The sequence below is a fragment of the Littorina saxatilis genome, linkage group LG17 (assembly GCF_037325665.1).
Source record: "Littorina saxatilis isolate snail1 linkage group LG17, US_GU_Lsax_2.0, whole genome shotgun sequence".
NCBI classification, from domain to species: Eukaryota; Metazoa; Mollusca; class Gastropoda; order Littorinimorpha; family Littorinidae; genus Littorina; species Littorina saxatilis.
The window spans coordinates 27,366,357-27,392,785 of record NC_090261.1 but is presented as its reverse complement, the minus strand read 5'-3'; the positions used below and the strand labels follow the sequence as shown (position 1 = coordinate 27,392,785).

The 26,429-nt window shown below is 43.3% G+C and overlaps 1 protein-coding gene across 2 annotated transcripts; it reads left to right on the top strand.

Moving 5' to 3' along the window:
* Window positions 1-371: 371 nt before the first annotated feature.
* Window positions 372-26,293, top strand: LOC138953694 (WD repeat-containing protein 26-like). Of its 2 annotated transcripts, XM_070325586.1 has the most exons (15): window positions 372-790; window positions 1,144-1,243; window positions 4,068-4,124; window positions 4,499-4,635; window positions 5,167-5,264; window positions 13,975-14,131; window positions 14,863-15,001; window positions 15,420-15,560; window positions 16,023-16,142; window positions 16,619-16,764; window positions 17,052-17,066; window positions 17,322-17,400; window positions 18,067-18,196; window positions 18,508-18,681; window positions 20,057-26,293. In XM_070325586.1, the coding sequence occupies exons 1-15, from the start codon at window positions 591-593 to the stop codon at window positions 20,089-20,091; spliced, it is 1,728 nt and encodes a 575-aa protein (XP_070181687.1). In that variant the 5' UTR covers window positions 372-590; the 3' UTR covers window positions 20,092-26,293. The 2 variants fall into 2 exon arrangements, with proteins under 2 accessions (XP_070181687.1, XP_070181688.1); XM_070325587.1 differs by lacking the exon at window positions 17,052-17,066 and having other exon boundaries at window positions 373-790.
* The last annotated feature ends 136 nt before the right edge of the window (window positions 26,294-26,429 follow it).

Sequence of the window (26,429 nt, the reverse complement as noted above, 5' to 3'; positions counted from 1 at the left end):
CTTAAAAATTGTGCTTGCAAGTAGAACTTATTTTGCTCGCTGATCCGAGTTTTAAAGGTTCTGTTCACATATTATGATAAAACCGATGTTAACAAATCACAGTGAAGTTGTTTTTTTAAATTGTTTTGTTATTGAAGGTGGTGGGGGTACATTGGTGGTTGGATAGGTACTCGGGAGCATCCATTTCTGGAGGGAGGGTAACAAACGTTCGCGGCTGAAATTCGTCGTTTTTCTTTTCTCGAAACTAATAAAGGATTGAAAAACATATATTCTGGCAGATTTCAGAAGGTGTAGTTAGTTTTGAACGATACATGTCATATAATGAGCAATAAGTTCGAGATTTCTTCTTGTCGGAATTTCCCATCATCCCTGCTCGAGTTGGTGACGTCACAGCAAAACAAATTTGGTCACAGAAGACTGACTCGCTGTGGTATCGATTGTTTATCTTTGAATTGTGGCTATGGTTTGTATGTCCTGACCGATACAGGCCATAGCTTTGCCGTAGAGCAATACTGGCATCGTCCTCAGGCTCAGAAGACGGTGGTCTTTCGCCCCCACCGCCTAAAAAGCTACGCATCTCTGCTGGTAACATGCAGGCCAATGGCTGCCCACAGCACAATGGAGAGAGCGAGGAGGCGACACCATCGCAGCAGAATGGGCTGTGTCCTTCTGCTACGAACGGTGAAATAATCGAAAATGGCAACAAACCAACAGCCACCAAAGTTTTGTCACGTACAGACCAAGACATTGTGCGTCTTATTGGGCAGCATTTACGAGGCCTTGGACTCAAGTAAGCACCTTGAAATCTAGGTGACGAAACTCGATTTCGTGTTGAATGTTATGGATAATGGTTGTAGCTGTACAGCTGGATACCAGTGACTTCAGCATAACAATAACAAGGGATTACAGAATTGTGTGTTATAAATGTGCGTAATTGCTGCTGTCTATTTTGACCAGCCAGTCTGCTCCGAGTGCGTGTTAAAAATGAGTTTTCCTCGAGTTTACTTCCTATCGTGAACGACATCGATGAGCTCTGTTTGTGATACACATCGATCGGTTACCTCGCCCATATTCGTGTTAATTTGACCGCAGTTGTCCAGCCAAGAGATGTGCACTTTTTATCTCTTATTTTGATTTTTTCAGTCAAACGGCAGAGCAGCTCATTGCCGAGTCTGGCTGTACGCTTGAGCACCCTTCAGCTGCTAAATTGAGAGCTCACGTCATGGAAGGCAACTGGGAGAAGGTTGGCCATACTTTTCGTTGCTGTTTTGTGTTGTTATGTTAAACACAGTTATTATAAGAAAACTCTCCTTTTAACATGTACACATATTTCACTTTCAGGCATCAACATTTTTCTCTCCGATTCAGAATCGTAGAAGTTGGATTTGCTTTGTTTTGATTGAAGTTGAAGGCATTGTGCATGCATTCTGGCAGGTTCTGTTCACACCTGTTATTAATTTGTTTTGATTGAAAGTAGATGAACTGGATAAATAGCAACCAGAAATCAAGATTTACCAAACTGAAAAAAAATAGTATGTGGAGTTATCATAACAGTCATTTGAGACAGTCACTGGCCTTGACTACTCCAGCTACTCGGGTCAGCTGTTTCATTTGCATATCACATGACCAATGTTTTGGTCTTTCCACACAAAGACAGATTCAGTAACCTGAAACTTTACCTCAGCAGAAAGTAGATCAGACTCCCCTGGGATGACAAAGCTTTGTGTGCTGACACTATTTTGCCCACATATTTTCTTTGTCTGTGGTTCAGGACTGGGGACTAGTTTGACCTACTTAAAACTGCAAATGAAAGAAAGTAGGTCACGAGCAGGAATACTAAGACTTTACTAATAATTATAAGACTAAGAGACAAAGATAGAATTCTGGAGGGATTGTGTTAAGATTTCATCTCAATCCTCTCCTTTCATTTTCACATAAAACATTCAAGATTCTTTATCAAAATACTTTCAGTTGAAGCTGAACATATAATGATACATTTTTAAAGTTTAATTTTTATGGTCAGTGGAGAAATTGCATAATAATGGAGTTTCTTCATAAGTTCCAATACTTCAGAATTTGTGTAAGTTAATTATTTATATATTTGCTAGTAGTGTTAATTTTTTATTTTGTTATGTTTGCGTGCGTTTCTGGGTTTCAGAGCACCTTAAAAATTACAGAAATTATCGCATGCCTGAAATCTGTTCTCTGGAATATGTGACCCTCCACCACGGAATGAGTCGCATGTCACCTTTGCATGATTATCATATTTTTACATTTTCCTAAAGAGTTTGTTATGCTCTATCCAGTGGTGAAAACCGTTTTAGAAAAGAGCGGAAACTGTTTGAGTTATACGCCTGTGACTAAGGTGACCCTCACACTGTTACCATACACTCTCCGGACTTATATCAAGCCTAGCGCAGAACCGCGCGAGGTGACATGCGACTCATTTCGTGGTGGAGGGTCACATATAAGAACACTGTGAGTCATAGTAGTTATTATACATGTATAGCGAACGAGAAGAAGTAATACATGTATGAATATATGTGCTTTCTATATAGTATAACTATAACTGGGATTTTTTTTAGGCCCCCCCTCTCACAAAATAAGTGTTGTTTTCAATGACAAGGCAAAAAAAAAAAAAATTAGGGCCGCTAGATTTGTTCAAAGACAGACTTTTTCATTTTAATCTCTAGATCTACTAGTGCATACTCACTGACTTAGACTAAAAATTGTGGTTACCCAATTTAACCTGATCATCATTTTGTTGTTGCCTGCCCACCTAATTTTTGTTCCCGTGAACAAAAGGAAACAAATTCACAGGATCGATGACTTAGGCATACTAGAAAGAAAGAACAAACTGGCCGCAGACTTACTTTATCATTATGTGATGGCTACCTTATTTTTACATTTAGTCAAGTTTTGTTTTATTTTGTTTTACGTCAGTTTGTTGGTTTTTACATTTAGTCAAGTTTTGACTAAATGTTTTAACATAGAGGGGGAATCGAGACAAGGGTCAAGGTGTGTGTGTGCGTGTGTAGATTTAGAGTAAACTACTGGACCGATCTTTATGAAATTTCAAATGAGAGTTTCTGGGTATGATATCCCCAGATGTATTTTTCAATTTTTGGATAAATGTCTTTGATGACGTCATATCCGGCATTTTATAAAATTTGAGGCGGCACTGTCACACCCTCATTTTTCAATCAGATTGATTGAAATTTTTGTAAAGCAATCTTCGACGAAGGCCGGACTTTGGTATTGCATTTCAGCTTGGTGGCTACAAAATTAATTAATGACTTTGGTCATTAAAAATCTGAAAATTGTAATTAAATTTTGTTTTTTATGAAACGATCCAAAAATACGTTCATCTTATTCTTCATCATTGTCTGATTCCAAAAACTTATAAATATGTTATATTCGGATTAAAAACAAGCTCTAAAAATTTTAAATATAAAAATTATGATCAAAATTAAATTTCCAAAATCGATTTAAAAACAATTTCATCTTATTCCTTGTCGGTTCCCGATTCCAAAAACATATAGATATGATATGTTTGGGTTATAAATTCTCGTATTATTGTTATTATTATTATTAAAAACACGCTCAGAAATTTATAACGTAGAGAGGTACAGAAAAGTGTGCTAATGCAGCGCAGCGAAACCACTACCGCGGTAAACAGGCTCGTCAGTTTCACTGCGTTTTGCATGAGCGGCAGACTACGGTCATTGTGAAAAAATGCAGTGCGTTCAGTTTCATTCTGTGAGTTCCACAGCTTGACTAAATATGTAGTAATTTTGCCTTACGCGACTTGTTTGGTTTTGTTTTTTGCCTTACTGTCTTACTTGCAGTTGATGCAGCAGCGTTTCATGGCAAGATCATGACATTGTTGACAAGCAGTGACAAATCTGATAACTCTTTAACTTGAATTGCCGAAAAGGAAGGTCAGGGACCTGGGGAGTGTTGTCTTGCATACATTGTTGATCATATCTGCACTATAAAAAAAATAGTATCATCATACTAGTCTATACTTTCTGTAAGACTTGGTTTTGTGTGTTCTGTTGTTGCAGGCAGAACATTCAATGGCAGATCTGAAAGAAATGGTGGCATCACCACACGGTATGCTGGTAAGTTCAAAACCACAACGATTGTTTTGTGGTCATCTTGTTATTATGGTTGTAACTGTAAGTGTGTTTTGTTATAAACTACTATTTATTTATAATTATGTCACAATGGCAAGTCAAACCTATCCATGTGGTGACCAATTAGTAATGTGCTTCAGCAGGGTGGGAAATCTTCAGCAATAACATGAAGTGGCAGCTCTGACTTGTTGACTGTTTACTTTGAGCATAGTTTAACCTGTCTTTCAAGGCCTTTTTGTTCTTGGAGGTTCTGTTCATAACTTCTGTGGATTTTCTTTGCAAGACAGACCTTATACATTATACCCAGTTGCAGACTGATCTGAGAGGAAAAAATTCACGACTGCTTGGTTTGTGTGCAGAAAATGCGTTTCCTGCTGCTGGAGCAGAAGTACCTTGAATACCTGGAAGACAGTCGCCCACTGGAGGCTCTCAACTGCCTTCGCTACCAGCTCACACCACTCAAACACAACACCGAACGCGTCCACATGCTTAGCACGTATGTATACCACATCTGTCTGTTTCTAACATGTATGGAATCTTGTTGCTGTTTTTTTTTTTTACGGTGTGGTGTGTGAGGTGTTTTGGGTGATGTCAGTGTTGAGCTGACATGCCTTTTGGATTCTGTGGCACTTTAGTAGATGTCTTGTTGTTAAAATCAAGTGCAAACCTAACTTACTGTGTTAAGTTTGCTGTTTTAATGAGATGATGCAAATCGAGAACTAGTAGTTGTGGAAGTGATACTTACCCTATTGTTGTTTTTACTTGGTTGCAATTAATGAGTCATGTGCAGGAAGGACAGATGTTAAAATTGAGTGTGAAGAGTGACAGACTTATATAAAACAATTTTGTTGAAACTAACTGTAAAACACAGAATAAATAATTGAATGTATATTTGTATTTTTGCAGGCAATATGTTTAGCTAAGAGGACTAAGCTGTCTTTGACAGGAGCATTGCAGTGTACCTGTATCTCCTTGCAGTCATTGTTTTGGTTGGTGTGCACATGGTAAACTTCTGTGTTATGTGTAGGTACATGATGTGTAGCAGTCCTGAGGACCTGCGGGAAATGGCCAACTGGGAAGGGAAAGGACACGGTTCACGGCAAAAACTGATCGAAAACCTGCAAAGTAAGATTAATTCTGGCATCTTTGATCATATGCTTTAGTTACTAATTTACACCTGTGCACAGAATACACTGTGGATGTGCAGAATGCAAAGTGTTAAATTCATGAAACTCACTGTATTCACAAACTGTATTCAGTATTATGCTACATGAGATTCATACAGTTATTGCATTGGTAAACATTAATCAGTATCATAACTACAGCAGTCCCTCTCATGAACGGACACCCTTGGGCCATAGCAAAACTGTCCGTACATTGCAGGTGTCTGGTCACGGGAGGGGTGACCACACCACCCCCTCCCCCATACACTCACACAGAGACACACAAACAACAGGATTGAGTCTATGCTAATCACTTCTTGTGGCTACTAAACAATAACAATAAACTCCTAATACTTCTTTAAACCTTCTGTAAAAAGGATTTGTATGAAAAGTGTTGAAAAAAAGAGATAAAATAAATCCTCCGAGTCAAGGCAGTGAACACACTCACCATGCACTGACATACAAAAGCAGCCACACAAACACAGCACCGAGGAGCGTGTGCAGATCAGATATGGGACTGGTCCGATTTTTATCGGAATTCCGATATTAAATTACATATTCCTACTCCGAATCACATGTAGCATTGACACAATCGGAGATGCTAGGTTCTGTACAGGCTAACCGTCTAAGGGAAGCAACCCCAACCACAAAAGTGTAAACGTAGCCATGGTAATGCCCATACACCCGGGGAGTTACCTCCCCTCGTGCATGCCACGTCACCACTGCTACTGAACACGTGGTTCCTATCCTTCGACCTTACAGCTTTCGAGGGAGCAGGTTGTTGTATTTTTTGGGCTCCCCTGTGGCTGCGCTGTTGGTGTTGTTTTGACACCCACCGGCCACGTTACCGTCTATCTTGCCTCCTGCTTCGTAGTTGGTGAGCTCTTTCCATTTTGGTCATTATTTTGACAGGGAATTTGTTGTAGTTGCTGATTTTCGTCCGTGTTTGGACCTGTGATATTTCAGTGACTACTGTTGGCCGCCATTTTTGTTGTCAGCATGAGTTGACAGATTTTTGTGGCTAGGCCATGTATTTTGGAGGTAAACGTAATTTTACCTTCTTACTTGCTTTCTGCTTTGTTTAGCTGGTAAGCTTGTTCCTTCTTGTCTTTAGTTTGACAGGAATTTACCTATAGTTGCTGACTTTTTTTTGTCCGTTTGGACTCCTAAATGCGTTTCAGTAACTTATCTTGTGGCCGCCACGTTCGGTTGCTCAGCTTTCCTGACAGCTTATTTATGTGGCTAGGCCTATGTTATGGTGAGGTTCTCCTTACTTTACCTGCGTTTTTGCCTTCTGCTTTGTTAGTTGGTAAGCCATTTCATATTTCGTCATTTCTTTGACAGGAATTTTTGTTATTGCTTAATTTTCGTCCGTTTTGGACTTCTAAATTTTGTCCAGTAACTTATCGCTTGGCCGCCATTTTGTGTATCAGCGTCGCTGACAGTGGTTTACTTGGCTAGGCTTTAGCAGGTATCTACCAGTCCGTAGGACTTGTCGTGGTTTCGGATTTAACATGTTTTTTATGTTTTGTTCGTTACTCTTTCTGCCTCGAACAAACACTTTGTGGGGCAGTCATATACTGTTGTACGTCCTGTTTCTTCTCCTCGCCTTCTCTGCCGTTAGCAGATCAGGTGTTGCAGGTGTCTGCGTTATCTTTGTGAAGAAATTGTCGCGTGCCAAGCCTGCGTCTTCCGTTGGTCCCGCTGTCTGTGGGCGACGTCACCTTGTTGGCTTCTTTGACGCTTCCGGCCGAGACGTTGTCTAGGGCGGATGTTTTGCCTCTTCGTCTTCTACCGCTGTGGTTGGCGATTCAAGTAAGTCGAGCTGGTCCACAGGCCCTCGTGAGGCCGTCGGACAGTCCCTGCTGGGACACAGCTCTTTTCGGCGGGTTCACGACCCGCAAACCCCTGTTCAGTCGCACCCTGGCTTCACTGAAGACCATTGTGTGGCTGAGCAATGGCGGCAGTTGGTTCCGGCTACTTCTCCGACGTACGCACCCGCTGGGGTCGTTTCCGGAGTTGTCTAGCCGTTTCCGACTGCTGCGCTTCCGGCACTCGCCGGAAGCATAGGTCCCCCGATGTACGCACCCGCTGTGGTCGTTTCCGGGGTTGACCAGGTCCCCCGATGTGCGCACCCGCTGTGGTCGTTTCCGGGGTTGACCGGACGTTGCCCCCCGGGCATTCGTCCTCTGTTCAGTCGCACCCTGGCTTCCTCGAAGACCATTGTGTGGCGGAGCAGTGGCGGTAGCCGTTTCCGGCGCTGCGCTTCCGGCACTCGCTGGAAGCATAGGTCCTCTGACGTACGCACCCGCTGTGGTCGTTTCCGGGGTTGACCGGACGTTGCCCCCCGGGCATTCGTCCTCTGTTCAGTCACACCCTGGCTTCCTCGAAGACCATTGTGTGGCGGAGCAATGGCGGTAGCCGTTTCTGGCGCTGCGCTTCCGGCACTCGCTGGAAGCATAGGTCCTCTGACGTACGCACCCGCTGTGGTCGTTTCCGGGGTTGACCGGACGTTGCCTTTAGGGCATTCGGGCTTCCGGCCTCCGTCCTCGCATTCGGCGCTTCCGCTTTTCGCGGTCTCGTCTGGTGCTTTCCGGCTCCGCCCGGATTTACTGCTCCTTTCGCTTCCACTTCCTTCAGGATGTCGGTAGCTGAGGAGCAACGCCAGCCCTTCGGGCAGGTGTTGTCTTAGCCCTGGCCGATGTAGTCAGCGTTTCAACCTTCGGTTGTCGCGTCGACTGCAGTTCCGGTGCCGGCGGCTGCAGACTTGCCGTCTTCTCTCTCTTAGCCTGGTCAAGGCATGAGTTAGGACGACGTCGGGGGGGGACGGATTTCCGGTTTTCCGGTTATGCCGTTTCACCGGCCTTCCACCAGTACGTGGACTTCGGTTTTTTCGCTGGTTGTGTCGGACATTCAGTCTGTCGTCAGCGATTCCACACGTGCTGGTTATCGGGAAAAAGGCTTAACGCTGTCCTCTTAGCTGCGGCAGAGGTCACGTCGAAGTTTTTTCCCGGACGGGGCTTCGGCCTCCTACACTTCCTGTCTGGAAGCATAGGTTCTCCATCACAAGCGCACGTTGTGGCTTGTCTGGGGTTGATCGAGGACTGGCCTACGGGCGTTCGGGTTCCGGCCCCAGTCCTCTTCTGTTCTGTCTCACTCTTGTTCCGTCGTGGGCATTTGTGTTTCACAGGGCGGCAGCCGTTGTCGGCGTGGCGTTTCCGGTTTTACTGGAAGCATAAGTCCTCCATTTCAAGTACACTTTGCGGTTTTGACTGGAGTTGACAGAGGACTGGCCTACGGGCGTTTGGGCTTCCGGCCTCAGTCTACTCTATGCAACTTTCGCTTCCGTTTTTTGCGGTTTTGTCTGCTGCATTTCCGGCTCTGTTCGGATACACTTCTCCTCTTCCTGACACTCCTTCGGAGGTCGGGGGGTGAGGAACAGCGGCTGGCCTACGGGCATTTAGGCTTTCAGCCTCAGCCGGGGCAGTCTTCACTTTACCTGTTGGGTGTTGAGTTTACTGCCTATTCAGTTCGGGTGGCCCTGGACGTTTCCCCTATTCACGACCGTCATTAGGGGGATGAGTCAGGTCTTTTTCCGGTTGGATGGTTTTCCGGTTTCCGGTCATCTCATTCATCAGTTTACCACCAGCAACTGTGACTTCGGTTGCGTTCGTAGCTGAGCTATTCTGGTTTTCAGTCTTTGGTCAGCAATCGAACACGTTCTGGATTTCCGTCGAAGCTCGGATCTTCGGCTCAGGATTTCCCGTTGGGTGCATCGACATTGGTGGCTTCCTTGTTGGTTGACTTTGTTGTCGATGTCGGACTTCCGTTCCGTGAAGATAGGATGTTTTCCTACTTCCGGTTCCTTAGTCACCTCTTGTAGGTACCACGGTTTGCAGGTTTTGGCTAGGCCATCTCCTCCCGAAAGTGGTATCTCTAGTGTTTTGGTTCTGCCGCTGTTTCTACTATGGTTCAGTTCCGGAACATGCTCAGCCTTGACTGGCCTCGGCTACACGGGCTTCACCTTCTGTTCCTTCTTGCTTATTCAGCCTTTGGAACTTGCCTCCTTTCTCTACTCTGTTGGCCAGCCCTTGCTAGGGTGAGCATGGAGCAGATGAGGCTGCCCTTCCTTCACTACGCTCGTACGGCGGGTGTCGGAGGGACTCGTTTCTTTCGCATTCTCAGTTCCCTGAACAGTCAAAGAGAGTTGCTTAAACTTTGCCTGCAGTAGAGATTCAGTCGAGTAGAGATCAGCAGGTCTCTGACTGCTTTACAAGGGTTGAAGGAAGGTAAGGCTAGCATACTCAGAAACATGCTTAGCAGAAGCATGCTCATTCCTCTGGTTAAGCTAAGCTGGCAGCCTATAGGCAGCCTTGGCTGGGCAACAGCCATTCCACGTTGCGGCGATGGTGGTTGTTGCCTTCCCGCTTCTTGTGGCTTCGGACTTCGTCTTTTCTTTCCTTTGTTCTCTCTTTTTAAGAGATTGGATAGGACGATTTTCGTTTGGGTGGGGTTCTCTGGATTCAGGTTACCCCTGTTTGGCCACAAACGTTTGGACTTTGGTCCTTGTTGTCTTTCATCGAGTCGGACTCTGTCTTTCTCTAGTGATCAGACGCGTTCTGGTGTTTCGTCCAAACTTAAGGTACGCTTGAGTTGGCCTCGGAGGTAACATTCAGATTTTCCTGAGGGGGCATTGTCTTGGACAATGGATGTTTGAGGAGTAGTTCTTTGTGGCTTTCCTCCTCTCTCTCAGGTTTTGGCTACTCTTCTCCTTCGGGCAGAGGTTTAGCTAAGGATTGGTTCCTGTGACTTCAGTCTTGGGCCTTTCCTCTCTTCTTCCTCATCTTAGTATGAGGCGAGTCCGGATGACGTCCGTTGGGTCGGGTTTCCTTACAGTCGCCCGGCTACAATAGGCAACTTTGTCTAGGGCGGTTGTCCGTTTTTCTCCGCGTTGGACTCTGTCTTCAGACAGGGACAGACGCGCTCTGGGTTTCTGGCCAAACTCAGGTAGGCTCTTGATTTGGCTAGGAAGTTAACTGCCTGTTTTTTCCCTGAGAACTCTGGTTTCGGGAGTCTTATGGCTGGCTGGCTTCACGGTTTACGTTTACCAGTCTTGGTTTTCTGCTTTAGGTTTTTGATTCACTCTCGATTACCTTCAAGCAGACTGTTTTGGGAACATTCTGGCTTTTAGCCATTTTGTTTATGGTTGCCAGTCACATCGGTTTTTGACCACCGTGGGTCCTCACTTCCGGTAGCTTACGCACAGTCGTAAGTGGCTGCTGTCGGGTGCTACCTCTCTCCCTGCGTTCGCAGGGACTGGTAGGGGATGACTGGCGACCTTCTATTGTGAGTTTTCTCTTCGAGGTGGACTCTGGTACGTAGTGCTTGGATGTCTCTCTCTCGCTCTTTCGTGGGGATTGGTCACTCTTATTTTGAGCTGACTTCTTTCTCACAAGCCTTTTGGGCTTTACTACATCCCAAGGTTTGCAGACTTTGGCATGGTTGTCTTAAGGTCACCGCGGGGGTTCGTCCTTCTCAGTTGAGGGGACAACCTTACGCACGGATCTTCTCAGGACATTTGCATTTCCTTCCAATAAAAGGGGGGGGGGGAAGCTTGTCTTTCCCTTGGCTCGCCAGGGTTATTAATCCAAGGCTTGGGTCTATTCCGGTGCTGTTTTTTACGGCTAGGAGATTGGAAGAAGTGCTGAGCACAGCTTTCTGGATCTCTGAGGTTGTCTCTTACGCTTTTGCCTGAGATTCTTCTCGGCTGTCAATCAGGACTTTCCTCGGTTCCCTCACTGCCTGTTGGCAGTGGGCCAGCCCTGCCAAGGGCTTTTTGAGTGGGTTAGATTTTCTTTCCCACTGGGACCGCCCTGGTTCTTTGGCAGCGGTCCAGGTTTTCGGCAAGGTTTTTTGAGTGAGTTGGATTTTTCTTTCCCACCGCCTTGTTGTTGCAATCTGCTACATGTGATTCGGAGTAGGAATATGTAATTTAATCGAAAATTTTATTGTAAATTTTCATTTAATAAATATACCTACCCGAATCACATAGTATATTCCCTCCCGCCAACCCCGCTTTTGATTTGGAGAATTTATTCTTTAGGTCGAATGATAGGAACCACGTGTTCAGTAGCAGTGGTGACGTGGCATGCACGAGGGGAGGTAACTCCCCGGGTGTATGGGCATTACCATGGCTACGTTTACACTTTTGTGGTTGGGGTTGCTTCCCTTAGACGGTTAGCCTGTACAGAACCTAGCATCTCCGATTGTGTCAATGCTACATGTGATTCGGGTAGGTATATTTATTAAATGAAAATTTACAATAAAATTTTCGATTTTCCTTAGCTCACAGACCATTCTTGAGATCGATGCAAATTCGTTGAGAAAAAAGGGGGGAGGGGGGTGGTGGTATGAACCGTTCAGCTGAAGCTGTCTGCGTCTGAAGTCAGTGCATTCGCACCCCAGCACTTGCGTGAACCCATAGGTGGTGGTATGAACCGTTCAGCTGAAGCTGTCTGCGTCTGAAGTCAGTGCATTCGCACCCCAGCACTCGCGTGAACCCATAGTAGTATCATGGGTCGCGTTTGATTGGCTGTCGATCTCCGACGATTATCGCCGGGGCTTAATTATTCATAGATGGCAGTTTGTGGGTTGTTTTGATTGGCTGCCGATCTCCAAACGCCGAAGGTGAAAGAGGTAGCATCATGGCGTCTGGATTCCGTATTGTTTTGTCGGCTGTGGAAGCTCTTACGATCGACCACCAAAGTGTGAAAAACAAGTGGAAAGCCAACTGGCTGTCAGAAGAAGTGACTGTCACTATCAACAAGAAAGAAAGGCGCCAGCTCATTGGCGACAGTATCGCCAAGATATCCATTCCCGGTCAGGCCGTGTGCACGTGGTGCGACAACGGCCACTGCTTGGTGAAATACGGACTTGGTGTAGCATCTATGCATGGGGCAAGCTAGGAAAAGTTAACTCTCGCTGCAAACCACGCCCACTCAAGAATCCGGTCGGCGATTTGGCTCCGGACCCCAGGGTCAGGTTACGGCAAAGTACGTCGATTTGAGTGGTTGGTTGTGGACGATACTGACCGGTACCACTAGCAGATACATAGGGCTAGAGGTGCATCGACATTTTTTTCGCCAGGTCGCGAGAATTCTATAAAATAAATGCAAACGAACTTTTGTCATTTTTTTCTTTTTGCGATAGGGCGAGTGCACCACCGAAATTAGTTGATGAGAACGTAGTCGGGTGTTTCATCTTTCATTAGCAACTGAAAAAATAAGGGGAAAGTTTTGTGTGTGTGTGTGATTGTTATAAATCACACTTTTGTTTAAAATGCTAAAACATATTATTCTTGTGGGTTTTATAGCTTTTTAAAAAGGCATGATCTCATTTTTTGCTATCAGGAGAGGCCCCAAAATGGCCTTTATAATTCTATCATTCATTTTCCGAAGCCCCCCTGAACCCCCTACCGGGGTGTTGCCCCTGGACCCCGGCTCACTTTCCTACTTTTTGAACATTTGCTGGTCTCATGTCTGGCAGATGCTTTGCAAGAATATGCTTGAAAACCAGTTTGAATAAATAGCAGCAGATAGAGCTGCATGTCATAATCATGTAATTATTTTTTTCTTGTCTGGCTTTATTGACTGCATGCCGATCATGTGGCATGGCCGTGACTTTTCACTCTTCAGTCGGAAATACACTGTACATAACACAGCTCCCACTCTCCCTCACTCATGCCTACCCCAAGCCGTGACAACTGATGCTTGGAAATTGTGTGGAAGAGTACACCTCTCTATTTCTCTCCAATGCTCTTCCTGCTGACATGCAGTGACACCAGACACCCACAGAGTTTAGCCAGCTACCCCTCTACCCCTCCCCCCCCCCCTTCCTCTCTCTCACTCCCTCCAGCCATGTGGGCTGTGGCCAGAGAGGCCAGCTGGACTGTTCATTCAGAGCAAAACCAGTTGACTGTGTCGTAACTTTTGACAAAGCGAAGGGTTCACAGATTAGGCAACGGACTCACTGGTCAAGGCTGAGGGGAAACAAGAGTATCTTGTCAATGAAAGAGGTTACACACAGACACACGATGCTGAGAACTGTGGCCGGTTTTTCACTCACTTTCGCTCAGGACCTTCATCGACTGTGGTTTCTGTTGTTTACGTCCAACAGACAAGAATAAAGAGCTCAGTGCAGTTTCATGTTGGCATCTTCGCATGTAATCCACTCCTGACCAAAACTACCCCCCCTCCTGATGGGTACACGCGCACTCAAGTTGTCAGTGACTGTCATCACGCCATTGCGGCTGTGATCTTTGTACCAAGAGCCGGACTGCTCTGTTATCGATTTTGTTGTGGTGAAAATTTGACGATGGTCTGTCCGTACATTGGAGGTATGACCTGCTGTTGGGACCGAAAATGAGTGTCCGCGTCCACGTTTTGCAGGTGTCCGTTTAAGGGGGGGCAAATATAGAAGGAAAACACTCCGTGCTGAGCAAATGTGTCCGTACATGTCAGGTGTCCGCTCACGCCGGGGGCCGTACATTGCAGGGACTGCTGTATCAGTATCAGACTCCAAGTAGACGACCTGAAAGCAACCTTCCTTCTTGTTTGCACACACTCAGTATGTTAGCAAAATCTTTTCAGGAATTGCGTTGTATTGTTGTACAGTGTTCCTTCCTCCAAGTGTGATGCTGCCTCCGCGACGACTGCTGACGTTGCTGAACCAAGCCATCGACCAACAGCGAGAACGCTGCCCCTTCCACAACACACACCTCGACAACGACCCAGGGGCCATCTGCCTTCTCAACGACCACCTGTGTAGCAAGTGAGTACAGTGAAACCCCTCTTACATGACTCCTTGATGAAAGCATTTAAGCCTCTAATTTAAGAGATGATTTCCTGAATGATTTTGTTGTGGTATTTTAAAAGATACCTCTACAAGATTGCATGCTTGTGTTAACTGTAGAGACTGAACTGATTTATACTGCAAGGACTTGAAACAAAGTTATTACCATACATACCAGGATGGTTGTATGTACCTACAATGTTGTTCCCAGACTAAGAGGACAATAGGTCAGTTTGACCTGGATTGAAAATATTTGTCTGAATGTACTGACCCGGAAGGGAAGTTCAGTCAGAAGACCTCCTACATGTCAAAACTTGACAGTTGACCGTCTAGGTGTCGGACCAGTGCTTCAGATTAAAAAAAAGTATGCATCAATGAACAAAGACTGAGGCCAGAGAACAACACTGTACCTATGCACAGTCAGGCCTGGGAATGATACACCTTTCGTTGTAAATACGACAAAGTCCTTTTCTAATTGTGTAAAAAAAAGAGCCTCCACGTGCCCTTAAAATGCTTAAAACGCAACATTTTCCCGTCAGTACGCCCAAACCACTTTTACTCATTCCCAGGCCTGACAGTATTGTCTTTTTGGCAGTTACTGTAGTTGTTTTAAAATTTTGAATTTTTATCAGCTTGTATTTTGCTTTTGAGCATAATATGTACAACTTGAAGAGAGATTTTGTGCTGAATGTAATGATGATGTTTTCCAGAGACCAGTTTCCGTGTTTCACAACCCAGGTGTTGAACGACCACTGTGATGAGGTGTGGTTCTGCAAGTTCTCACCAGATGGCACCAAACTCGCCACCGGCTCCAAGGATGGCAGCTTGATTATCTGGAACGTAGATCTGGTAAAAATGCTTCTCTGTTACAGCAATTACAATTCCCCTTGATTATGTTCACCTGATGGTCTTATTATTAAACAACTTCATTTGAGAAAGATGTACGTGTATGTGAATTATGATGTGAAGCTAAGCTGTATGTAAATCTTTGGTTAATTTTGAGAACATTGCAGGTGACAGAACTCTGTGCGGATGTGTAAGATAGTTATTGATCAAAGGCAGATTTGGAGTTTGAAGACAGACTGCTATTAATTATGAACAGTGAATGTAATTTTTGATTAGTTTGCAATTTCATTTATTAGTTTGCGATTTGTAATTCAGTAAAAGTTTATGCTTAAGAAGGTTTGTGAATTCTTGACACAGGAGGATGCCAATGCTTGACTTGAGTACAAAGAAAGTAATTTTGTGATCTTTTTCTTGTCTTCAGGAAACCCACGAGATAAAGAAAAACAAAGCCTTAGAAAACCATTCATATGGCGTTGCGTTCATTGCCTGGAGTCCAGACAGTTCTCACATCATTGCTTGTGGACCTGACGACTGCTCAGAGCTATGGATATGGAACGTCAACGTAAGTTTCCGAGAGAGAGAGTTTGTTTGTGTTCCTTTGTCTGGTGCATTATTTGATGGTACAATGGGTGCCCATGTGTCAGTAATGTTGATAACGATAATGGGGGTTGTGGGGGGGGGGGGGGGGGGGGGGGGGGAGTGGGGTGTTAAGTGTCCTGTGTAGTGGGAGGAGGTATTTCAGCCAGTTCATTCTCCCTGCAATTCCTGCTACTTTCACTTTCACTTTCAACCCTCAAATTAGCCACTGTCGTTTTTTCATATTCTTCTCCCTGGCATTCTACTGAAATAACCTGAATTTTTACATTGTGCTTACTGCTGTTCAAAAGACATTTTGGTTCTTTTGTTTTGTTTCCCTTCTGCTCTGATGTTTGTTTGTTTTTCCAGACACTTCCTTGAATAATATTTCCCTTGAATTAATTATTGAGCACTTCAGTTCAATGTTTTGTGTGTGTTGTTTTTGCAGACGGGAGAACTACGACAGAAAGTGAGTCAGTCTCCAGAGGACAGCTTAACAAGTGCAGCATGGCAACCCGACAGCCGCAAGTTCATCACTGGCGGCACGCGGGGCCAGTTCTACATGTGTGTAAGTGTCTTCAGGGGCTATTTTTGCTATGCTGTGTAAGTTGATTTAAAATAACCTTGTAATGTAATCCCTAGTGTGTTTTCTAATTGGCACATGTCATTCAATTCAGTAACAGAGAATGCTCTGAAATAAAGAACCTCAGTGAACAAATATGTTTTAGTTCATAAACTGCTGATGTTTTCTTGATAATAAAGATAGGTAGCCATGACTGCAAGGTAGAGCACTGCTGAAATATTTATCTTTGTGATTTCATCAGTTAGATACGTTGTCAATTTCACAGGAGCCGTTTCTAGCAAGGGTGCATGTTGTGATTGGGATAATTGTCAATAACAGCAGACTTTTGGATTACGAAGAGACTCGGTTGAGTGTTGTTTTGTAATTTCATTTAGTGACCAGTAGCATAACTTCCATGGAATGATGAATGCATGGGGACTGCAGACATCGTTTCTGAATTGCCTTACCTCATTTTATTTCAGGATATTGATGGAACGATACAGGACAACTGGGAAGGGGTGCGAGTGCAGTGCCTTGTGTGCGCGCCAGACAGCAAAATGGTCTTGGCCGCCGACACACATCATCGCATCAGGGGATACAACTTTGAGGATCTAACAGACTTTCCGATGTAAGTCCAAACTATTTTGTTTGTTTGTGTGTGCATGGTTTGGCTGATTCTGTTGTCTACTGTAGCCAGTTTCTGTACAAACCGGAGGTCACCAAATGACGTTTTGTATTGATAGACATTTAGTCAGTTTTACTGTCCACGATTGACGCATTCTGTAGTTTCTCTGTGTGCACGTTTTGACTGATTCTGTTATAGTTGACATATAATCTGTTGTAACAAGTTTCAGAGCACACCTTTGATCACTGAGTGATGTTTTGTATTGATAGACATTCATTTTGTGTGTGCAGATTAGACATTCCGATGTAAGTTACTGGCTTTGATTGAAGCATTCTTTAATTTCTCTGTGTGCACGGTTGGACAGATTCTGTTGTAGTTGCCCTAGTCCCTTGTTGCCAGTTTGAAAGCAAATCAGTTGTCACCGATTGACTTTTTGTTGACAGACATTCTTTTTCTCTGTGTGAACGTTTTGACTGGTTCTGTTGTAGTTGCCTTATAGTCCAGTTCAGAGCAAAATGAATGACATTTTGTATTGATGGACTATTGTTTTGTGTGTGCAGATTACAAGAAGACCATCCCATAATGTCTTTCTCGGTTAACGACACTGGACGATTAGCATTATTGAATGTAGCCACTCAGGTGAGAGCTGCTTTGTTCACAATGGTTTGGTGAGGTTCTTGGGATTTATGTTCAGGTGTATTTCAACAGTGTATTGGAATGTACACTCATGAAGCCTTGTATTTGATCAGGTAACAACACTAGGTGCTGAAGCTAGTCTAAATTCAGCTCCAGTTTGTTGTGTGCACACAGTTTTGTGATAGGTTGGCTAATTGTTGTATGAGGCTTGTTTTGATGACAGGCTCTCTTTTCATATCCTTTCGTGACCTTGCAACATACAGTATAATTCCAGTTCAAAGGTTTGTAAGGAGGAGAATTTTTAAATGACTCGCAGGTGACAAAAGGAGCGAACGAGAAGAAGAAGAAGTACTCGCAGGTCAAAACTGTATTTTGTCTTCCAAATTTTGGAACCGTTATTTGTTGGAATGCTTTTGAAAGGGGGGGTGTTTCATGATCTATTCTTTTTCTGAAGCTGTCTCAGAGTGTTGCTAGTTTTGTTTGTTTTTTGTGTGTGTTTTTTTGCTGAAAGTTACTAAATGAAAGCTCTTATCTTGAAGAAAGTCGTCTTGTTGCTCTTCACTGCACTAAAAAAATGTGGGTCTAGTATTATGCATCAGACTGCAGTGAAACAGATTGTAAGTGGAGTACGTGTTGGTGTGTGTTTTCATAGGTGTGTTATCTGTGCAGGGAGTTCACCTGTGGGACCTGAAGGACCGCGTGCTGGTTCGCAAGTTCCAGGGAGTGACGCAGGGCTATTACACTATCTTCTCCTGCTTCGGGGGGCTCAACCAAGACTTCATCGCAAGCGGAAGTGAAGGTCAGGGCCAAGGTGGCATTTAGGAAGTGAATGTTCTGTCGGCCACGTTGCTAGAATACATTTTCTTGTACAAATTTGGCAAAATGCCCATTGAAGTTATATCGAATATGATGCAGTTCTTTGCAATGCCTTTCTCCAACTGTGAAAACAATCAGCAGTCCCGCCACAATGTTTATGGCGTTTTGAAACATTTATCAGGCATTTAGCCATCGGCCGACAATGGGATGCTTTCTTGCAAAGGGAAGGATAGTTCAGGGATAGGTGGAACAGAAATGCTATTTGAAACTGACTGCCAGCATTCTCATGTGCAGACCACAAGGTTTACATCTGGCACTCGAAACGAGACCAGCCCGTGGTGACCCTGGAGGGTCACTCGCATACCGTCAATTGTGTCCACTGGAACCCCAAGGTGCCCAGCATGCTGGTGTCGGCATCCGATGACGGCACTGTGCGTGTGTGGGGGCCTCTCAGCAAAGTGCGACAAGGTGAGAAACAATGATTAGTTACACAGTGTTGTTCTCAGGTGTAGAGTACAACAGGTCAGTTGGACCTGGATTAAGAATATGTATCGGTAAAATGTCCTGGCTGCAAAACATGGTTGTTTCTTCTTCTTCTTCTTCTTCTTCTTTGTTCATGGGCTAAAACTCCCACGTTCACTCATGTTTTTGCGCGAGTGGATTTTCATTTGTATGACGGTTTTTAACCCCGCCATTCAGGCAGCCACAGGCTGCTTTCGGAGGAAGCATGCTGGGTATATTTGTGTTTCTATAACCCACCGAACTCTGACATGGATTACAGGATCTTTTCCGTGCGCGTTTCATCTTGTGCTTGCGTGTACACACGAAGGGAGATAAGGCACTAGCAGGTCTGCACATAACTTGACCTGGGAGATCAGAATAATCTCCACCCTTAATTAACCCACAAGGCGGCTGCGGCCGGGATTTGAACTCTCGACCTTCCACATAGGAGGCCGATGTCTTATCCACAAGGCCACTGCGCCCGCCCATCGTTGTTTCAAAAGACATCACACTTGTCAAAGCTATTGGACGTTTTGAGTTAAGCTTTTGCCATTCTTAACTTGCAGTGGTTGTGTGCTGGAATCAGCTCTTGCTGTGTTCCCTTTCTTCGATATCATCTTTTGTCCATCTCTCACTTTTTCAGCTTTTGAAGGTTTTCTTTTTATCTTTCTCTCTTTTTTTGTTATTTTTGAATTTTGAGTAAAAAGAAGTGATCTAACAATGGAGAATACTGTGACTACAAATGCAGAATTTGAAAAAATGGACGCACCTCTTCTGATGTGTCTTGAAAATATGACTTGGACATTGTAACCGAATGTAACATGTGAGCTCATATCTATTACATTTAGAACTTTTGCCCCCATAAAGTAAATGGGTAAAAACAAGTACAATGTTAGGCTGTGTCTATTAGGCAGGAAATGCAAAGGAAAGGCAAATGCGCTCTCATACACTTACACACGGGGGCCTGGTATCGCAGTTGGTAGAGCACTGGACTTGTGATCCTATGGTCGCAGGTTAAAATCCGGGCCGGGCCGGACACGGTTCAACTTTATGTGCAAACTCAGAGGCAGTATCCATGTTCCACCCCCGCATCACCATTGTGGCATGTAAAAGACCTCAGTTATTCTGCCATAAGTGCAGGTGGCTGAATACACCTAAGAAAGCAGACACCTTGGTAGCGCGACTCTGTTGCTGCTAGCTTTCCACTGGGAGGAAGCAACCTGAATTTCCCAGCGATGGGACTATTAAGTAATGAAAATAAAACAAGCAAGTGCAGATGCATGCTTGTACGCTACCTTTCTTTCTGTCTGATCTAATAATGACTTTTGTGTAATGTTTTCAGATGACAGCGAATCAGGAAGGAGCACACCCGTATGACCCAAGTCACGAGGCTAAACATCATCCTTTCATCATTGTCGTCACCAAAGTCGTCATCATCGTCCACATTGCTCCACACACTCTTCTTGCTCCACGCTCACCAACACGAGCACACACACTCACAAACACATAGGCGTGGCCGGGGTCGCTCACTGTAAAAACAGAGTGAAATACTGATAAACTGGATCTCCTAACACCTGCCTATGTGCCCGGGGAACCAAGGAGTTGATTGAAGAAACTGTGACATTCAGAGATGAAGGGAAGAACTCTTGTGACTGCATGTCATGTCTTACATGTGGAAAAGACGAAATTGTCCTACTTGGCTATCTTGGGAACTGATGCAGTAGAAGATAATATAGTCTTGCATAGTTACCTTGGCAACTATGTCTGAAGAAAAGGAAATGGCTTGGTTGCCTTGGTAACTGACGTCTGGGAAGGTGGAGAGGAGGAGGGGTTAAGATACTTGATTTGCTGTGATGAGATCGGAAAGCCTGAACCGTTAACTTATTAAGTTGAAAGTGAGATGGATTTTACAATAAGTGCTTGGAATTCGATGTTAGATGTGAACCTTTGAGAACGAAAGTGCTCAATCATGGCAGAGCTCGTAATAGACGAAGTTCAGAAATAACTCTGTCAGGTTTGTATGGGTTGTGAAAAAGATGCTGCCCTTGTTTTGAGGGGGACAAATTATTCCCACATGCTCCTTGCCCACGTGTTTCAGACACACTCCTCGCTAGTGATTGGCCTGTGGACTGTTTGTCTCCCTAAAAGCAAGGCTGTTCACTCTTTCATAACCCATGCAAACCCGACAGCTAATTTTATGGAACATAGTTTTACCTTGTTTTACAAGTCTCCATATCCATTCCCCTGAATGGTTTATAGTGTATAACTTGAACAAAAAGATTGATGCTGAGCAAAAAGCAGCATAGGAGCAACCCCAGCCCATCAAGCAGACATGATATTTTTACGTTATTTGCTATACATTTCAAATCCAGCGCTGAAGGTTTTTTTGGTGTCCAAAATCATCACTTTCAAAATGCTGCTTTGCTCATAATACGTAATTCCGGTAGAGATGGAGATGCAGAAACTCGTTATGTTACAAGCCGATTTTGTGGAATCTTCATAATTTTAGAGACTCCACCCCTTTTCAGCACCTTGCATCAAGTCTCCTAAAGGGTAAAATAACTAATGCAAGAAAGTTTGATGATTGTGCAAGGCTTTTCATGAGGTAGGGAATCTGCCATAGACTTTTTGCAGTCGGCTGATGGCAGCTGCTTCTATAGGAAGAGAGGATATGAATGCTTGTGTCTATTGGGCAAGAAACTCTCTCACACATGCACAATATGAAAGATCAAGGCTATATTTAGTATGTGAGGTGGAAACACAGGTGATGAACATATTAAGTTGTGTCTAACAAGCAGATGGAAAAGAAATGAAAGCTCAAGGTATCCAAACATGATTCAGGCGATCATTTTGAATCGCAGAAGTGATAGATTTTCTGTGCTGTCTGATCAGCAAGTTTGCAAAACTGAAAAGACGAAAGCTCTCGGAAAAATGCCTGTGTTTGGCATTGTTGTCAGTTACACTGGTGCCTGCAGGCAGTGACGGCCTGTAGATAGACAAGGTTACGAAGACTGATGGTACGTAGCATGGCATTGACGTGGATGGAGGGAAATATTAACGAAATATGACTAGCATGGAGAAGCTGAGAAAAGTCTGAAATTGACCTGATTTGGAACTGAATTGATTGGACTTGTTCTCAGAAGCTTGATTTGTTGGTGTATACAGTGGTACCTGTGATGAGAGACTGTCCCCGAGACTAGCAAAACTGTGGCCTATACTGCAGGTATCTCTGACAGGGATACGCTGTTTAAAGGCACTTTCCTTTCTGTGTAGACCATCTTGTCATACACCACAGATCTTTTACGGCTGTTAGTTTTACATAGGATAACAGCATCCGTCCATTTAAACCAATACCAAAACGACAGCATGGCTGCTTCCTGTGCAGAGCACTCATTTTTTGGTAGATCTATTTTGTGGATTGACATAGGTGTTAGTTAAGCCTCAAATTCATTGGGCGAAGTAGATTTCGCGAAGTCTCTCTCCACAAAGTTGGCTGCACTAAGCTTTAAGCACTGAATTTTTGGTAAAAAGACGTCGCAAAGTCTTTGTAAAGTGGACGTCGGGCTAAGTTATAATTGTACTGAGCAAAGATAGCACTGGCAGCCAGGCTGTTGACTGTGGGTGATTGACAGAGTGCTCAAGTTTAAGGGGTCTCTTATCCCATGTGAAACCTTGAGTGTATCTAGTGTCACATATAACATGGTCTTCACAGGAAGGTGTCTACCTTTAAGCTGATTGACAACTGGACAGCAAGCGCTCTCCATTTTTTGAACTGTTATTAGATGGTTCTCACACCACAGGTACCACTGTGCAAAATGAAAGCTCAGTGCTGTGTCACTTCTGACTATCCACGATTCAAGATAATCAGCTTACCTTCACATAGTGATGAAATTTGTAAGCTGTGGAATGACAGGTGTCGAATACGGCTTCTGACCGTTTATACTGGACAGAATTCAGAAAGAACAGATAACCAAACACATTAATGAAGTACAACACGAAAGCATCTGAAGGCGTGCGTTGCAAAGTATCAGTGTGCCATGTTTCTTTCTTATTGCTGAGGTGGTGATACTGATAGCGCTTGGACAACCAAGCGCTCAATACAAACAGTTGTACTGAACTTTTTTTCCATTTGTCTGTGAACAAGGGATGGAATATGACATGTTTTTTGCTAGAAGTCTGTGTAAAAGGATTGAATGTGAAATGTTTTGCTAGTGGTTAATGTATAAGGGATGTTTGTGTAAATGGTATAAGGATATAATGTTTGTTTCTCCACCAAGGGACATTGTTCTTAGTGTATGCATGCTTGTTTTTTCACCCTACCTCGGACGAAAAGTTGTGATGCTGCAGTTTAACTACTGTGGAAATATCGTGAATGGATTAGAAAGATGGAGATAGTATATCTTTAAGAAAGACACATAGTTAATGTTGAGATACAATTAAGATTGTTCTTGTCTACAAAAAAGAAGTGGGTGCTTGGTTTCATGGATAGCGAACACGAAACCGCCTGTTTCTTTCGTAGAAATTAGGTAGAAGTTATCATGGAATATCATGTGGTTTGGATGTGCATAGAAAAGTAAAGTGGACCTTAATCCTGAGCTGAAACAGCCATAACAACAACTGAATTATTGCAGATATTCTCAGTCATCATTTGCAAAGTTTCAAGAAATGAGGTCTGCGCTCTAAATATAAACGGTAGCATTAGCATGTGTGTTTTGCCAAACTGGTCTCCTGGCACCTGAGCGAATAAAAAGCATTGAAATGAACAAGCAAACTTTTATCTCCAATTCTGATTATGATTCTCATTTACTGATAATCAGGATTACTTTACAGTGGAGAGTTCACTGTGTTGTTTAGCTTGTACTAGATGAAGATCAGGGTACACATTTTACAGCAGAGTTCAGCTTTTCTGGATGGAGACTGCAGATTTCAGATTTTTTTTAATAAAAATACTGGTTGGCGTGGAATGGAGAAGAAGATAGAGGAAGGGGTGATAAAAACATGGATATGACACTTCATTGTTAAATAATCATTTCGAATGCATGGACACACATACATAGTCATAATGATATGAGGTGTGTGTATCTGTGTGAGAAGTGTGCATTTTATTTACGATGTAGAGCTGTTTTATTATGTTTTACACATGTGTGAGATGTAAAGATGACTTTAAACCAAGGTTGCATGGACTGTGTGGCTTCTTTTATTCAGTGAATAAACTGGTGTCAGCTGTACAACACAGTTAAAAAAAATATGTGATCATGAAACGAGAGAAGGAATATAATATATAGCAGAGCAGATGTGTTTGTGGAGCTTAAAATATTATTTTAATTCTGGATGAATCTATGATTTAGAAGGCGGTTTTCTCTAAAACTTGCCAGTATCCAGATGCACCACACACAAAAACACACACACACACTTTCACTCACACATGCACACACAATGTCACACACACACACACACTGTCACACGCATGCATAAACTCGCACACGAAAATCCTCTCACTAAATCCCACACACACACACGCTGACTGAGCAGGAACTGAGAAGGCACTTAACACAACAGTCGCCAAGTGTCAGGCCTTGATTAGTTGGACCACAGATAGCTCCGTTCTTCCAGTGTGCATTGTAGAATGGAGCCTTTATTATATCTAGTTTTTCCTATATATTATAGCAATCTGTACATGCTCACCGACACCTTTTGGAGGAGAAAGACAACTAATGCAGTACTCTGTGCCATCTCTTCCTCGAGTCTAACAACTGTGTTCTCTGATTTTCTGATATGAATGTGAAATGGGAGTGAGGGCATTTGGTGTATTTTTTTTGACATTCTGTTTTTTCTTTCATTTTATTTTGGTTTTGATTGTAATGGTAAGAGTGGATATGCTGAATTATAGGAAGCAATGAAGAGCGCGCTTTTTTTGTTATTTGATCGAAACCGAGTTCTAAGTCCATTTCCGTTTTTTTGAGTGTTGAATGAATTGATTTGAGTCATGAGCCATGATTTTGTTGTTGCCTGTACAGTAGAGACATTTGGAATGTGCATGCAAGTACTGTGTGTTATGCATGGTTTCCTTTTTAACCAACCATTCAAAGTAGAATTCTTTTAGCGTCATGACCGTGGCCTCCGGATTGTTCTGGAGGGCCATCCCTGTGTTGTGTTGGTGTGTTCATTGACAGCAAACTTGATTTTGATATATGAGAACTTGCCTTCATTGTTTGTGGTGTATATTCCATCTTGTCTGTATTCAACAGCGAGTGTTTTTTTTTAATGCTGTAACGGGTGTGTATTTGTGACAAATTGTATATGGTGTGGAGTTTGTTCGCAGAGGACAGAATAGACAATGTTTGGGAATAACTCTTTCAGAGGTATTACCGGATTTCATCTATTATTCTCGAGAGTTGCATAGATATAGATATGTACCGCCCACTCAGCAGGGATGGAGTTTTGGTGTGCCTATTATTTGCCTTGAAGAGGCTGTGATGTGTTTTGTGCGAGTTCACACTGTCAGGGAAAGTACAGAAATTGAAAGGTAATTAATCATGGCAAGGAGTGCGCACGTAGGAACTGCAAGGCTGTGATGAATTATTAAAACTACAGTGGTGCCTGCAATGCCATGTGAAGCCCCTCTGATCAGAGTACACCTCTTTCTAAAGGTCACATGTTGTCCCTTAGACTATAAACTTGACTCAAGTTTACCTGCTATTAAAGGACACCTGCAAAGTGGGAACACGTTTGGTTGGTCTCAAGGGTGTCCTTTCTTCAGAGGTAGTTCTCTACTGTCCATGTCAGGGCTAGTTTTGGGAAAACAGTATGGGCCTGAAGATGTTTCCTTTTGCTCTGGTTTGATCAGTTGTTGCTGTCTAAGGGATTAGTGAAGCGAAAGGGGAAGCAACATATTTGAAAACAATATCAAAACAAATGTATATGCTAAATACATCAGTATAAATGAATTAATAGGTAAGTAAAAGGTTTGCAAGGACAGTCACAGGTTATAAGTTTTGATTGTCAACATATTCAACATGACTTTCTTTTAGTAATGTGCATACATACTGACAGGTATGGACACACACGCACTGCAAACATACACACACTGCAAACATACACAAACACATTCACACTCATGGATGCACACACATTGACCTGCCATTTTTGCCTGTGAATAAAAGATCTTCCTCGGTAGGTATGCAGTTGTGATTTTACATCTCCTCACTGTGTTTTTGTGTGTGCGAGTGTTTCGTTCCATCATTTTGAACATGGATGCATAACTGTTCCAGCGTGGTCAAAAATCATGTTGGTCTTAATATGAAATTGAAAATAAAAAGTTCAATGTTTAGAGCGTGTAAATGAGATGTAGAGAGAGACTAGGCATAGATTTTTTTTATAATGCCCCTTGTTCTTATGATCGTTGTCATGAAGTTTGTTAGCATAGCCATGGATGCTATTATTATCAACTGATGCTGGAAGAAATTGATTGACTGTGGTTGAAAATTTTATAATGTATGCTTTTTCATTTTGCCTTTGAATTTTATTATCTTTAATCAGTATATCATCTGATAAAAAGGAATAAAGCCTATAATATGCATATCCCAGCTTTGGTTTGTTTTTAAAGAGACCTCTTCCTTCCCGTGATGATCATGATGTACATCGCCATTTCACCATCCAGCTTTTACAAGCGATAAGAGCATCTGTCGATTTAAACACATACTGTAAAAAAAATC